Source organism: Notolepis coatsorum, assembly GCF_963971535.1.
Source record: "Notolepis coatsorum genome assembly, chromosome: 4".
Lineage (NCBI taxonomy): Eukaryota > Metazoa > Chordata > Actinopteri > Aulopiformes > Paralepididae > Notolepis > Notolepis coatsorum.
The window spans coordinates 23,501,509-23,516,471 of record NC_140168.1 but is presented as its reverse complement, the minus strand read 5'-3'; the positions used below and the strand labels follow the sequence as shown (position 1 = coordinate 23,516,471).

Here is a 14,963-nt window from a genome sequence, read left to right as displayed (position 1 = left end):
TGCATCCTTAAGTTTCAGTTTCACTTCCAGAGAGAATTAACTTCACGACGAGACTGAATACTAGAGAACAGATGACATGTTACTTACAACAATGGCAGAGGATTATTTGGATTTAAACACAGTGGAGCTCAGATGATCTGTCCGGAAAAGTATGTTTATTTTTTTCTATTTGATTGTGGGGAGAATGTTGATGTGTTTGTTGGCGCGTGTGTGTCGGCGACGCGTGTGTGTCTTTCCATTGGTTTCATTTGGTTAACGTTATTGAGCGAACAAGAAAACGACCCTGCAGCTGTTCCAATGTAAATGTGCCTTTCTCGTACACTTTCGCCCGCTCTGAAGTCGGAGAGGGAGGGATGCGGAGCGTTTTGCGCGCGCTCCCGACTGCGCGCGCACGTGTGTGTTTCCCCACGTGCGCGGTGCTCCGTGTCCCTCTCTGTCTCCCTCTCTCTCGCTCGCTCGTCAGGCTGTTCTCGCATGTGCGACTGGTGTGTTTGCGCTGAGGTGTATTCATCGTATGGCGCGCGTACCGCACCGTGAGGGCGTACCGTAAATCCGCGGGACGAATACACGTACCGTTACGTAAGGGATAATGTATAGCTACGAGGTCATTGTCGCAAAATAATTGACCGACAGAGTTTAAAATACCGAGGCGCAGCGCCGAGGTGTTTTAAACGTCAGTGAAGGTAAATTATTTTGCGACAATGATAGAGTATAGCTATACATTATCCCGCTTATTACATGGCTAACTTACTAACAATATACCCAATTCATTTTACATCGACAAGACGAGATCAAATGCAGACGCAGTTGTGTTCTGGCTCCGCTGTCATCGTCACACACACTCACACTCCGCTGTCAGTGCAGCCAGCAGGTGTGTCTGATTGGCTGCACTGATGCAGTGTGTCAGTGGCCTTGATTGCGAACAGCTGCGCACAGCGGTCATTATTGTTCCACAGGGGTCCGTTATCGAGTAATATCGGACCTCTGACGAGCGCTATTGACCAATCACAAGCAAGCATTTCGGCGAATGTGAAAACGCCATGTAATAAACCCCTATAATGTATGCATGTATGTATATATACATCCATCTGTACATATCTGCATATAATCCTTTTTACATGTCTGTAGATACTATATCTATTTGTACATATCCCTTACCTACTCTTACTAGTTACCCTGCTGATCAGTATGACTTACCGGTACTACCATAGTATCTTTATACCTGCATCCCTACACATTAATATTACAACTGATCCTGCACATACATATTAGCACTATTACTTAGTAGTACTAATTTATATATTTGATACCCAGTTTAAATCACATGTACATTGTATATTACTATTGCATTTTACTGTTACATTTGCACTCTGGTTGGATGCCAGCTTGTGTTGACTGTATTATGACAATACATTTGAATCCAATCTATTCATTTGTCTCCCTTCGGTGTAGGTCTTAATTTGTTTCCGTATTGCACTTCAAATATTTGTATAAAATAAAAAACACAAAAACAAAAACAAGGTTTGATTGACTGATTGATAAGATGCATAGAGGTGATAACTCACTCTGGGGGCGGAGGCTTGGTCCGGGCCCATACAACGGATCTGCAGTGCCCTGTTCTCTGCCAGCCTTGTCCTGGTCTCCAGCCGCCTGCAGGGTGGGAAATTCCTCGCGAGAGAATGGCGATGGTTGGTTTGATCCCTTTCCACCTACAATTACAAAGAACACCAAGGATGTTATTGGCCAAGACAAAAAGGTAAATATAACAACGGAAATTAGCAGGTTGGCACCTTGCATGGTTGCCTCCGTCGTCGGTGTGTGAATGTGTGAGTGAACGGGTCAAATGTGAGGAACAATGTGAGGAACAAATTGTAAAGCGCTTTGGATAAAAGCACTATATAAAATGCACCATTTATTTATGAGACTAGACTAAGGAAACGTATAATATTGTGTAGTCTGAGTAGACTGAACTCACACCAGTCTATGGAAAATCATGTCACCCTGGCTCCTTCTTGCTCCTACTATATACACACGCCAACGGCTGTGATAAAATTGGATGCCTTTTTCTCGCGCTCAAACGCGAGGCGCGGCGCTGTACATAGAGAATCACGGATAGCGCTGATGACCGCCGCTACCTCAGCCAACGTTACACAGTACACGTTACATACATTACTACTCACAGCCATCCAGGCGTTGCTGTTCATATCTCGGTCGTGGTAAGACCTGGTCGTACAAACAAGGTTTGTCAGAAACCAAAATTAACTCCTCCTCCATTATCGATTAGTTTGTTTTGCTACCGATATTTGCAATCCCTCCGCTCAGTTGATTTGATTGGTCCATGGACAAAAAGGTGACATTTAACGTTAGAGCGCCTGAAAAAGCACCGTTTCAAACGCACACAAGGCGTTTGCCTGTTGCGATAAAACCATTGAAAACAATAGAAAAAAGGCACAGACATGTTCAAGAGCGCATCCTTCTGTAGTGTAGTTGTGAAAGGGTTAACCATTTGTCGTGTGGCAGTGAAAGGGTTAAAAAAAGAAAAGAAAGAAAAAGGCTCATTCCAAAAAAGTATGAAAAGATGAGGACAAAATGGCGTAAACCCACCATCTCCTTGTACTCCATGTGTAACACTGGCCTGTGCCCAGGACCTTGCCCCTGCGGCCTGGGCTGAAGCTGTGGCTGGAGCCTGAGAGAGAGAGAGAGAGAGAGAGACACACACACACACACACACCACATGTCAGGTTTAGAGGCAATATATTGGCTGTGATTCACATGTCTCGTTTGTTTTAAATGTAAGAATAAAAGAACATTATTTTCCAGAACATCCATTGGCCTCCAAAGAGGTATGTATGACTGCCTGCCGGTACCTCTGGAATTGGCGGGGTTCTCGGGCGGGTCGGAGCAGGTGTCGGTGAAGCCGCAGGCGGCTGCGACTCCGGCTGCGGTGCTGACAATACATCGGTACTGAGGAAGAGGAAGGTGTGAGACGGAACAGACACGAGGGAGGGCGAGAGAGAGAGAGAGAGAGAGAGAAAGACGGTTATTAGATACGTCAATCATTTTAACATTGACTGAGCTAGGAGCCCATTATGAATAGGTTTCCATCCTCTGTAGAATAAGTCATGACTCACGACGAGGGATGTTTTAAACCCCACTGTCTCACGAGAGGCAAAGACGTGATCCCGGATCATTCTCACCGATCGGAGGAGGAATAATTGAGAGATGGGATTTGCGTAAAGCGATCAAAATGTATTTCCATACAAGAGCACATATGAAACCAAAGGAATATTGTTTTACCTTGGAACAATCCTCATTGCTAATGCTAATGAGATTGCTTAAACAATATTATATTTGCTTATAACAATATAATAACTACCTAAAGTATGTTCCCGCCAACTGGAGCAACTCAGTTTGCATGTGTTGGGGCTAGTGTTGCATGGTATGGTATGGTATGGGTACAGTATGCATGGTATACCCAAACTTTTTCAGATACTTTGTTGTTAAAAACAGTTCAGAAACGATGCCTCCCCGCCATGTACTCGTTAAGGAAAGGGACTGCTCAAGTCTACCGTGAGACTACTTTGCCTACAGAGCAGACACTGATGGCGAACCCACTGACATAACGGAGCTTGTATGCAAAGGGTGTTACAAAACAGTGTCAGAAAAGGAAAGCAAAGGAGGAAACACTTGAAACCTTGCCAAGCATCCCAGAGACAAGACGCCAAGACTTCTCCAAGGAGTACAAAACACGACAGGTTAGAGAATAAGCTAAAGTTTGCCGGCTGGTAGGATGGCGAGCTGCTAAATGATATGAGATATGTAACGTATCAGGACTATTGTATCGTAAATAGCATGACAAGCATATTGGGCACATATTAGAAAAATGTGAGTTCCTGGGCGGATAGGTGGTGTAGTGGGCAAGGCGCTCGCCACCAACGCAGGAGAAGCTGGGTTCGAGCCCAGCTCTCGGCGTTGCTACCAGCTTGGCTGGTCGTTCATACTAACACAATTGGCAGTGTTAGAGGGTGGGAAAGCTGGTGGGTGGGTCCTGGTCGTTGTAAACAGCGACTCCTACAGTTCGGTCGGGGCGCCTGCTCAGCGAGGAAAGGATCTAAGGGGGGTAGTGTGATCCTTGCACACGTTACACCCTCTCAGTGGCGTCTATACTTTCCGTAGCCGCATTTCTGCAGGACGCTCTCTGATTGACCACTGACTGACGCTCTCTGATTGGCCACTGACATGTTTGCCCAATAGCGTGACGAGCTGTGTCTTTGCCCATTTCCGCGTCGAACAGCCTGCAAACTACCTGGCGTTCTATCGCCATGCTCTAAGACAAACTCTAACCTTAACCAACTTCGAAAGAGTGCCTAAGCTTAACCGTCGAAAGAACTTGCCGTCACGCTCTAAGGCTGCGGTTACACCTTTGTTTCGTTTTCAGATGAGTTTCGCTTTTCCAGGTCGCAACGTAGCGGTAGCCGAGTGAGACATACGTTTTGCAACCTGAGCACAGTGATGTAGTACACTGCCAAAGCAGTAGGTGGCAGTAGGTGGCGAACATGAAAGCAATTTTCAACCAATCAGAACTTGAATGTGCCAATACACTCCCTGCAAAGAAAATGTCAACAAGGCGCCGCCATCTTTAAATGCCTATTTACCCAATGCAGCACTTATTTTTCAGCAAAGTGTAATAAAAGTGCAATAAACAAAACGGATACATAAACTGTGTGTTCTGCCTCTCATTTGTTGATGAAACAAAACTAACATCAACACAAGTGACCACCAAGAGCGAATAGTTTAGTCTCAAAAAGGATCAGCGATGTTGTTAGCTACATGCTAACATGAATGGAATATGCCAGTATAACATTGTGGCTAGAATCTAACGCTAGCTCACATTAACCAGCCAGCACCAAACTGATGATATCGGGAGCTATCAGTAGCTAGATAACATTAGAGACAACGCTGTGTGTATTAAACAAAGGTGAATACATGACTGGGCCATTTTGTTTAATGCTTGTTAAGATTGAAAGAGGAGCTTGAGCTAACAGGGTCTGATAGCTAACGCTAGCTCACGTTAGCATAATGGGTACAATACAATACGGCTCAATACAAACAATTGTTAAGGGAATGCAGACTGTTGTAGCTTGGACTGGGGTCCTTATAACAATAACTTGACAACGCATGGTAGCTGCAGCTATTTGGGACAGCTCTGTTGTCACCGGAAGGGCACTCAGATGGTATCTACTGCGCATGGGAGTTGAGCAACAACGGCTCCGTGCAGATTACACATGTTGTCGCGAGTTTTTGGCGCTATTCCAAAACGGAAACACAATTTAGCGTTTTCAGTAGGGCCACAACGTTTCCGGCAAAAACGGCATTTCCATCTAATAGGGACAGCAAACGTATTCAAAAACGAGCACAAAAACAGTGTGTGTAACAAGGGCCTAAGACAAACTCTAACCTTAACCTACTTCGAAAGAGTGCCTAAGCCTAACCAGTGTAGAAACTGGAGTCGGCCAATCAGAGTGTCCTGCAGAACTGCGGCTACGGAAAGTATAGACGCCTCTCAGTGAGAGTCCGCGCTGCCAGGTGAAAAGAAGCGGTTGATTGGCTACACATGTGTCGGAGGAAGCATGTGATAGCCTCCACTCGCCCAGACCGACTGTAGGGGGTAGGTGCGCAGCGACCAGGAAGGGGATTGGGAATTGGCATAACGACTAACATTGGGATGGGAGAAAAACGGAGGAAAAAGGAGGGGGAAAAAGATTTAAAAAAAATTGTGAGTTCCAAAACGACAAAGGTATTTCGCTACAGTTATTTGAGTGGTCTACTTTTGGTGCTACTAGCTACAATTCAGGAAGTGCGGGTCACTTCTAAACTATGGTGGCTCTATAGTGTAATAAGACTGATGGGAGGACTCACCTCTTTGGGTCTGCTTGTTCCTGCTTGCTTGCCCATCCTGTGCCGTCTTTGGGAACGAGCGAGACGTTGGGGTCGTTGCCTTTGTTCTCCGCCTTCAAACTGGGCAGGCTGGCAGGGGGTGGCATACGCCGCGCGGAGGCAACTTTACCAAGAGACTGCAGGCCATGGCGGGGGGGAACTGAGAAAGGGGAGATAGGGTGGGCGAGAGAGAATAGGGAGAGGAGTCATTAGTGCACAGAGAGAGAGAGAGAGAGAGAGAGAGAGACCACTGAAACCCGACACCACAGAGAACCGTGGGGAGAGGGATGGGGCCTGTGGGCAGAGGTCTTTGCTGACATGGCGGGATGTACAATAAGATGCTGAACAATCTAACGGGGCTCGAGGCTATGCAGTTTCAGCCACATGCTTCTGATGACTATGTATTTTTTCTTTTAATTACCAGAAGAAGAAAAAAAAATTTCTTCTTCTTCATCTCATTTCACTAAAGCTGATGGATTAGTACGTATTATGGTCACAGAGCCACGGAGAAGTGGTCTCCGGGGTTTCACGGCTCTAACCATCTGAAACGTGAATCCGCGCTGAATATCAACCCCTCATTTGTTTCAGGAAGCTGAAAGTACACCAGTACGTGGCCTTTGTGTGGGGGTATTTTGGAAACAGGGACGTCTGCTTAGATCTGATGGGGTGCTCCTGAATAAAGACTATAGACTGCGTCCACAAGTCAGCCTCTGTTTCAGGTCAGTCTGAATGGGTCAGGGGCTCGTCACAGCAGGACTCTGGAGTCATGGTTCAGGGGCTCGGGTCAGTATAGCAGGACTTGAGTCATTTACCCACCTCGTTGTGCACGTCATCATTTCTGTAAGCTTCACTGCTGCACATATCTGATGACAGAAGCTTACCTAGTCTAGTATTCTATTAGATGATGTTCATTTTCCCTCTCCAGGATTAATGTAGAGAAGATCTATGAAGAAGAGTGATTCAATATCCGAGGCCGCTAAATAACAACATGTGCATTTAGCAAAACCAGGTATGCAGTTTGCGGAGAACTTTCTGCAGTGGAAATCAGCACTAGAGCCATTAGGGAGACAGTAGACTAGAACGCATCAAACCCTGAACGCTCAGCAGCAGGAAACAATGCAACACAGCCAGCCGCTTTTAATCCGAGGGCCAACTGGTAATTCCAGCTGTGGCCAAAACGGATCCGCTTCCTGAGGCTACATTTGATGAACCTGCTGTTACCTTAGATCATTGGCAGCCTAGATGAAAGGCAACGGGAAAAGCACACCTTTCACACCAACACTAAAGATACAGGAAGAAGAAGACTGCAACGCTATGCAACAGCGGATGTGTATTCATTCAGTCACATAAAGAAAACTTAGAACCAAGATACTACTCACCAACAGGCTTTTGTGCTTCAAGGCTCTTTCCTTTGTAGGTATCAAACAGGTTGAGAGACGCATACTTGGCTTTGCCATCCTTCCCCTTTGCAGTTTGCCCAGAGCGCTCTGACATTGCGCTGTCCGCTCATTGAGTATGGTGAGCCCTGAGACTGGGATAGATAAGAGTCACCAGGTACAGGCATTATTTGGAAGTGAGAGTTAAATGTGCTGGTGGGTTGACAAGCAGTGGTTCTAAACACAACTAACACAAATAGAAAGGCCCTTCGTTATCATCTTAACTGAAATATCCTGCAATTTGCTGTGCAGTAAGTAATGAGCCACACAATTATGGAGGGCAGCTATGCTTAGGCCAAAGTGATGATTCCCTTGGGCATGGATGTGAGTAAGCAGGCTAGTAGGTCTAGTCCAGTACCTCCCCTCATCACAGTAAATACTGTACTAAAGAGAAGGAAAAAGCCGAGAACCGTGGTTCGTTGCCATGGTGACACATTATAAATGATGTTCTTCTATGCCTAGCCTTGAGGTAGGGTTGCCTCCATGGCAACTGCCAGGCTTAATGCTTGAGCACATTTGACTGCACAGCAATAAAACACACTGGGCTGACATCTGTCAGATTCATAAAGATTTTGGTACACAATAGGGTTGAACTGCAGCCCCCCCCCCCCCCCCCCCCTTCCCCTATTAGGCACAATTACTGAGAACGGACTATACTCCTATGATTTCTGTACATGTCATTTTATTCAATGGCATTTGATAGTGTGTGTGAAACTGCTGCGAGCCAATGCAAGTAGTTCATGACTGAAGGAGTCCAAAGCATCGATTGGCATTTGATCAATGGCGAGTACTTATGTGTCACTGACTGTGTGTGTGTATTACACAACAGCCTCTTTAAGTTATTATGGTTCTTAGTTCAACACTCTGATCTGCTAGGTAGCTTGAGTATATACTGGCATTAGATGTAAAAATCGTCTGTCAAGCTTTCTCGTTGAAAGAGTTCGCTGAAATAATAGCTACAACACAGATCGTAGCAACAACATAGTAAACAATCGGTAAGACCAAGTGTATTGAGGATACCAACGGAGTGTATAACATAAATGGAGCCATGGCCACACACACAAAACTGCCAGATTCCGCTGTAAAGAAGCAGAACATCGAGTGCTGCGCAGCACCTACAAAATACAACTTCACACAGTGCATGTTTTCCATGCAAAATGTACCAATATTAAGAAAATTAAGACACCCGGTAAACCTATTGTTTGACTTCCCCCCCCCCCACAGTAACTACCAAGCGGAACTGTCTCTCAATAGCCTGACTATGAGGGCCGACGGTCCACTCTACTGGTTAAAGTTGCTTACTCGTGAGTAGTACGTTCATTGATAAAGAAAAATAATGTCCACAGCCGCTCCGGTGTAAAACAAAGATATCCAAATGGTTTATTTCTCTTCCACAGCGAAGTCTTTCTTTACAGAAGTGATCCTAAAGCTATTTTCCTAAACTAAAACTTGTTTGGCTGTTTACTGCCACGAAATATTCACGTTACTACTAGGTAAGAAAACTGTATTTTCCCAGTCTCCAAAATCACCACCGACTCGACACACGACAAAATTCCTCCACACCTGAAAGCCGTAAATCAACTTGCCGGCTCTTTCCACAGCAAAACGGTAGGCAAGGCACCCGGGTCTAGAAATGCAGGCTTCAAACTATGTTGCTTAGTCTATCTGTTGAGTTCAGTACTGTTCAGTACTGTTCCAAGATGCACACTGAGATCCTCTGAGAGAACTGTTGAATAGCTACAACAAATGCTCCAGAATGTTTGATCATGACATCATCATACTGTGACATCACAAATGCTCTAGAATGTTTGATCATGACATCATACTGTGACATCACAAATGCTCTAGAATGTTTGATCATGACATCATACTGTGACATCACAAATGATCTAGATGTTTGATTATGACGGTTCAATGACTTTATCTAAATCCAATCAATATTCCTGATGCCGTTTCAATGTAAGGTTATAAAAATAAACATATAAACATTCATATAATACAATAACCTAAATATACAGCTAAGCCCCATTGTATTCTGAAATGTAGACTTTAACAGTGTAGGCAACTAAGCCAATAGAAATAAGGTATAACTCATGAGTGCTTTGGCTCCTATACACTGACGACGAGATTAGAAAATTAGGTCGTGGGATGGCTGTCCAACTAACATGTTGTGCGGGGATTAACGGGGGCAGCAGCTACGTTAGCAGCAAGCCATGACTGCAACACACCACAAAGGGGCCTTGTACTAGATGGCTAACAGAAGCTAAGCTACATGGGCCACAGAAAAGAGAGGTTTCAGCCTTGGGAGGAATACTACTGTTCTGTTGTGATTCGAATATATACTAAGCCAACTCCTGCCACGTCAGGATATATAGAGCAAAACAAATGTCTAATGTCAAATGCTAAAATAAGATACACCTCAAATTGCCCGTAGACAGTCAACACATTATGTTGGAAGAAGCTTCTATCCTCAGGCCATCAGAATGCTAAATGACAATAACACTATGTATAACAAACATCAAATACACTCACACAGCACACACTCACTTTAAACAAACAACTCACTGCAGCACCCACTTTCTAGACACCTAAACACACTTTATATTTATTGGTAAAGAATTTGCACTACAACCCATACCTCATTACACCTTAGGCTACTGTAAATTGTACCTCGTCCCATGTCTGCATTGTACTGTATAGTATATTGCAACTCAAGTTACTTTTCTACTCTGCATTGTACATATTGAACACTTTTTGTCCACATACTTGACTTCTATATTATACTTACTATACTTATTTTATACTTATCTATTTGTATCTAGCACAATCTCTGGAGCAAAACAGAAAAGAAAAGCATTTTATATAAAAGTATTCTGTACTTCTGTATGACAACAACTAATAAAGATAAACTGGAAACATTAGCTTGCCCTCCTGCAGACAGTGCTAGCTGCTGTTAGCCTATTAGCTCCTCACACACACACAGGGCCTGGCTCTTCACGTTGGGAGGGGGACTGCGATGTTTCAGAATAACGCCTCGCTCGTAGGCCGAAAAGGCCCTCGAACTCAGCGAAAACGGTCGCTTTCGATCGCATCGACATGTAGACATCGATACCGGCGAGATATCAATGATTTCACACAATACAGAAGGATAGTGAGACGATATTAGAAAGGCGATTTTATACGAGGAGGAGGAACAAAACAAAATGGCGGCGAGGATATAGAGGCCCCAGATACAGAACGGTGGAACATGAAGAACAAACCCAACAACTGTTGACTAACGTTCTTCTTATTAACAGAGACTTCGTAATAAAAACACACATCTAAGCTAGGACTATAAACGCGAAAACACACGTCCGATCAACGTGGTTATCTTGTAGCACAACATCGTAAACTGTCAGGAACCCGTTGAGACCTTGCGACCTGCTAGCTAGCTATAGCTAGCATCGACCATAACGTTGGACTGGAAACATGGACGTAACTAAATGTCAACTAGCTCGGTTCGTCGGTTAGCTAGCCGACTTATCTGTATAGTTAGGAATAGTTAATCAAAAACACAAGGAAGACACTTCCAGTTTCACCCGCTGACACGATCGGTTAGCTATAGATCGTAGCTAACATTAGCATGAGCTCACGAACACAACCACCGCAAGCTCCCAACAACTCCCAGCAAACACACATTTAAGGCTAGTGTTCGTTGGCTAAAACTCGCTATTTTCTCCACAACGCGAACGTTACCGCTGACTTGATTAGTGTCCACCCTGTTGAAATGGAACAATAAAACATGGAAGATTTGCCAGCAAACTAACCTGGTCTTGTTCCGACTTGTCTCGAGGATGTGTATCGGCGGAATAATGAGGTTAGCTCAATGCTATGTAGCCCCAGCAGCTAGCTAGAAGTAGTAACGTCGTTAGCTCTCTCTCCTCGATCTGCTAGTTCTGCTCGTCTTCTATACAGACGCCCCCCGAACTATATGTCTATAGTTTACGCTTATTAATAAAAAGTCGAGCAAAGGCAACACTAGTGGGAAACTGATGTTTAAAGAAAGCTGCTTACTTGTACTCCTTTTCTTTTCCCACAAAACAAATGAAAAGGAAAAAGAAAAATATTAACAGAGAGGGGGCTCGATCCGTCACTACACAAGAGCCGTCAACGGCTACTGGGTCATTGCGTGAGCTGGGTGCCGTTTTGGGACATGGAAAACAAATAAAAATGTAAAATAAAAAAAAGTGTGTGTTCCACTTTATTATAGCTTTTGTTCTTCAGTTATAAAATTGGTACATTTAATTATCTCTATTATTAGAAAAGCACAAGAGCAATTATGGTTTTGATCGATAAGAAAATAATAGGCTTGATTGATTGATTGATTGAAAACTTTATTAACAGATTGCAGAATGGGTACAGTACAGCTCAATACACACACAGACCAGATAAAGACTTTCGTCTTGTTTACATCAGGGTCCCCCATTTTCAATTAATCATAAAACACAAAGTCTATCAATATGTCTGCCGTGTGTACCTTGTTTCTCATATAGGACTTTTAGTCGGTCACTTTATTAACTTGATAATGTGATGCAAATACATTTTTTATTTGGAAAAAGGTTTGAATGGGTTGAAGATTCAGGGATACCACTACATTTGACAAATAGACTTGCATTAGTTGATTCATTGTCAGTAGATGTTCCACTTGCAATGGGCCTGGTCTACAAGATACACTACGCGACCAAGGTACCCATGTACATGTCAAAATACTTCCCAAAGGTCAGTGAATACCACGATCACAACACCAGAGGGAGCTCCACAAATCATGTAAAACCCAGATTCGGCTCAAACAAGGGACTAAACACGTTTCGCAATTATGCCACATCAATGTGGAACGCCCTACCTAAAGCTGTAAAGGAATGTGAATCACTACCCACTTTCAAAAACACTCTCAAAAAACACCTACGTGAGACTGCAATTCGAAACTGGCCCCTACAAATGTCCTAACCTAGTTGTACAGTAAATGACCAAGTAAGGCTTTGTCAGTATTCCAATGTACAGTGTAAAATGTGTGTGTGTCCCCTACCCAACCCCCCCCCCACCTCCAATGTACAGCCCTCACCCACCCACCCAACCTCCTCCAATGTACAGTTTCTATGCCAAATGTATATACACTCTTTTTCTGGACACTTTTGTATCACAAACAGTACTGTATTTGCAAATCTGATATGTCATAAATGTATAGATGTAGCAGTACTGTCTATCTGTATGTCATGTATGTCATATATGTTATGATGAATTGAAAATGGGGGACCCTGATGTAAACAAGACGAAAGTCTTTCTCTGGTCTGCATCCCCTTAACAATTGTATGTACTGAGCTGTACTGTACTGTACCCATTCTGCAATCTGTTAATAAACTTTTCAATCAATCAATCAATCAATCCATGTTCAAAACCAAGGGTTTTGTATAGGGGTCCAGTATCTCCTAAACCTATATTCACAAAGTCCTTTGGGCAAAAGAGCTTTAGTCTACAGAAAGGCAATAAAGCAAATACCATATTTTCTCTTGGTTCTATTTTACAGAAGGTATTTCACCTTGTATTTAGAGACATAGGTATGTTATGTATGTCCCTATGCCATAAATGTCATGTGTATTATGTATGTCATAAATGTCAATATGAATATGAATTGTAAACAAGACAAACGTCTTTCTCTGGTCTGCATCCCCTTAACAATTGTGTGTATTGAGCCGTACTGTATTGTACCCATTCTGCAATCTGTTAAATAAAGTTTTCATTCATTCATTCAGAGGCAGGGTCAAATAAACAATAAAATCCAAATCCCAGGTTTACACACTCAAGATACACAAATCAAAATTATTTGTCTTTTGTTTAAAATCCCACTCTTCCAAACGACCTAGTTATGCTAATTTAGGCCTATATAATCCCCAAGCATCTGAACAAGCATATTTTGCACTGTGTATAATTAAAAGTATTTAGCCATCTTTTAACAAACGCAAATCCTGTGCTCAAAGAACAATTTGATTTGTTCACCTTTATGGCACCAGATTAGCAAGAATGTGCTCATGATAAAACAGCAGGATACAATCAGTTAAAAATCTCAACATGGTTTATTTATTCAATCCACTGTAATTTATTCAATCCACTGTAATTAAACACAGCAAACGGTACAGACCAGAGGGTTGGAATAAAGAAAATGCAATCCTGGTTCCAAAGATGATACATGGTACATGCCACTACTGATGAAAAACAAAACAATCTAATATGGAGTAGAGCAGAGTGAAGATTCCAGTAGAGGTCAAACATTTTGACTGAACATAATTAATTACAAAATGTACAAGTAAAGAGGAGGATGCTAAGCTCACATTATGCACTTGCTTCCTTACTCTCATACATAAATACATGGTCACATCCCTTTTGTCATTATTATAATAATTCATTTTCTAAAAGCATTTCTGATTTCAAAACCCAATAGGGAATAGTAATACATTTCTCATAACAAAAGCTTATGAACATTGGCTAGAGCAGTGGTTCTCAAAGGCCCCAGACATTTGATGCATATCAGGCTGCGAACCCCCATTGGATACGAATTTGTCAAAGGGACCACAATCTAAGATTTCTTTTTATTGTTGATTTAGTCCAGAATTCCATCCATTCCATCACTATCTATACTGTAAGTGGGGAGATAATGGAGGACAACGTGACACCTATGATCAGTCTTTCTTCGAGTCCTTCTTATACGTTTTCTCATTGGGCTACATGCTAAACCCCCTCAAGGACCCCTGCAGGAGCCCACTTTGAGAACCACTGGACTAGTTAACATTAGAGGTCACTCACTTCAGAAGATCATTATCATCATTGTGCCACATAATATCGTCTCATTCTCTCAAAAACAAAACAATTCAATAACGGCTCATTCCAATCACTGAGGTCCTACACATCTCAGTACAAAGCAAGTATTTCCCATCATAGCACACAATAAACTGATTTGGTGAGAGCAGGTCTATGAGGCAATGCTGAGCTCGCTAGGCTTACGCAAGTTAATCGACAAGGACATTTACGCCTCCGAGCGGCCGTGTAAGGAAAGTAAATGCTAAGTCAGTTTCAGTGTACCGAGATACAGTATATGAAGGATTAAAGAAAAACAAACTAATACATTTATAGGAACTTCCGTTTATACAAAGTGAGTGAGTGACAAATAATGCACTCCTTCATATACTGCACCTAAGATGACTCAAATCTGCAGCACATGGGAGATATACATGAATGATACTTAAAAGATCCAGTACAATGATGTTTTAATTCAGTCGTAAAAAAAAGTTTATTGTGGACTTTTAACATCATGGGTATAGTTTTTTCAGCTTCAGATGCATCATTTGATTTGTTCCAAGTGTTTTAGTGCACCCTCTCTGGGCACAGCCCACTCTCCGTAGGCTGAGGGGGCGTGGCCTTCTGTTCACTATAGATGTTTCATTGTTAAGCACTCAGTGTCCTTAGTCAGCTAGATGTGACTGATGGGCCAATCAGACATATAGTGGGCTTGACTGATGGGCCAATCAGGGTAACCCGAGTATATTATGTAAGGAAGCC

General features: G+C 43.0%; 1 protein-coding gene across 3 annotated transcripts in view; it reads right to left on the bottom strand.

Annotated features, from left to right (window-relative positions):
• The window catches only part of prrc2a (proline-rich coiled-coil 2A), a 47,063-nt gene extending 35,544 nt beyond the window's left edge, over positions 1–11,519 (bottom strand). For 2 of the 3 annotated variants that reach the window (XM_084313582.1, XM_084313584.1), the window contains exons 1-6: positions 11,180–11,346; positions 7,317–7,468; positions 5,920–6,097; positions 2,868–2,964; positions 2,605–2,686; positions 1,566–1,709 (exon numbers count right to left, since the gene is read on the bottom strand). In XM_084313582.1, coding sequence (XP_084169708.1) covers positions 1,566–1,709; positions 2,605–2,686; positions 2,868–2,964; positions 5,920–6,097; positions 7,317–7,431 — 616 coding nt within the window. In that variant the 5' untranslated portion in view covers positions 7,432–7,468; positions 11,180–11,346. Of the gene's footprint in view, positions 1–1,565; positions 1,710–2,604; positions 2,687–2,867; positions 2,965–5,919; positions 6,098–7,316; positions 7,469–11,179; positions 11,347–11,426 lie in introns of those variants that run through there. The other variant, XM_084313583.1, reaches the window with a different exon arrangement.
• Between the last annotated feature and the right edge of the window lie 3,444 nt (positions 11,520–14,963).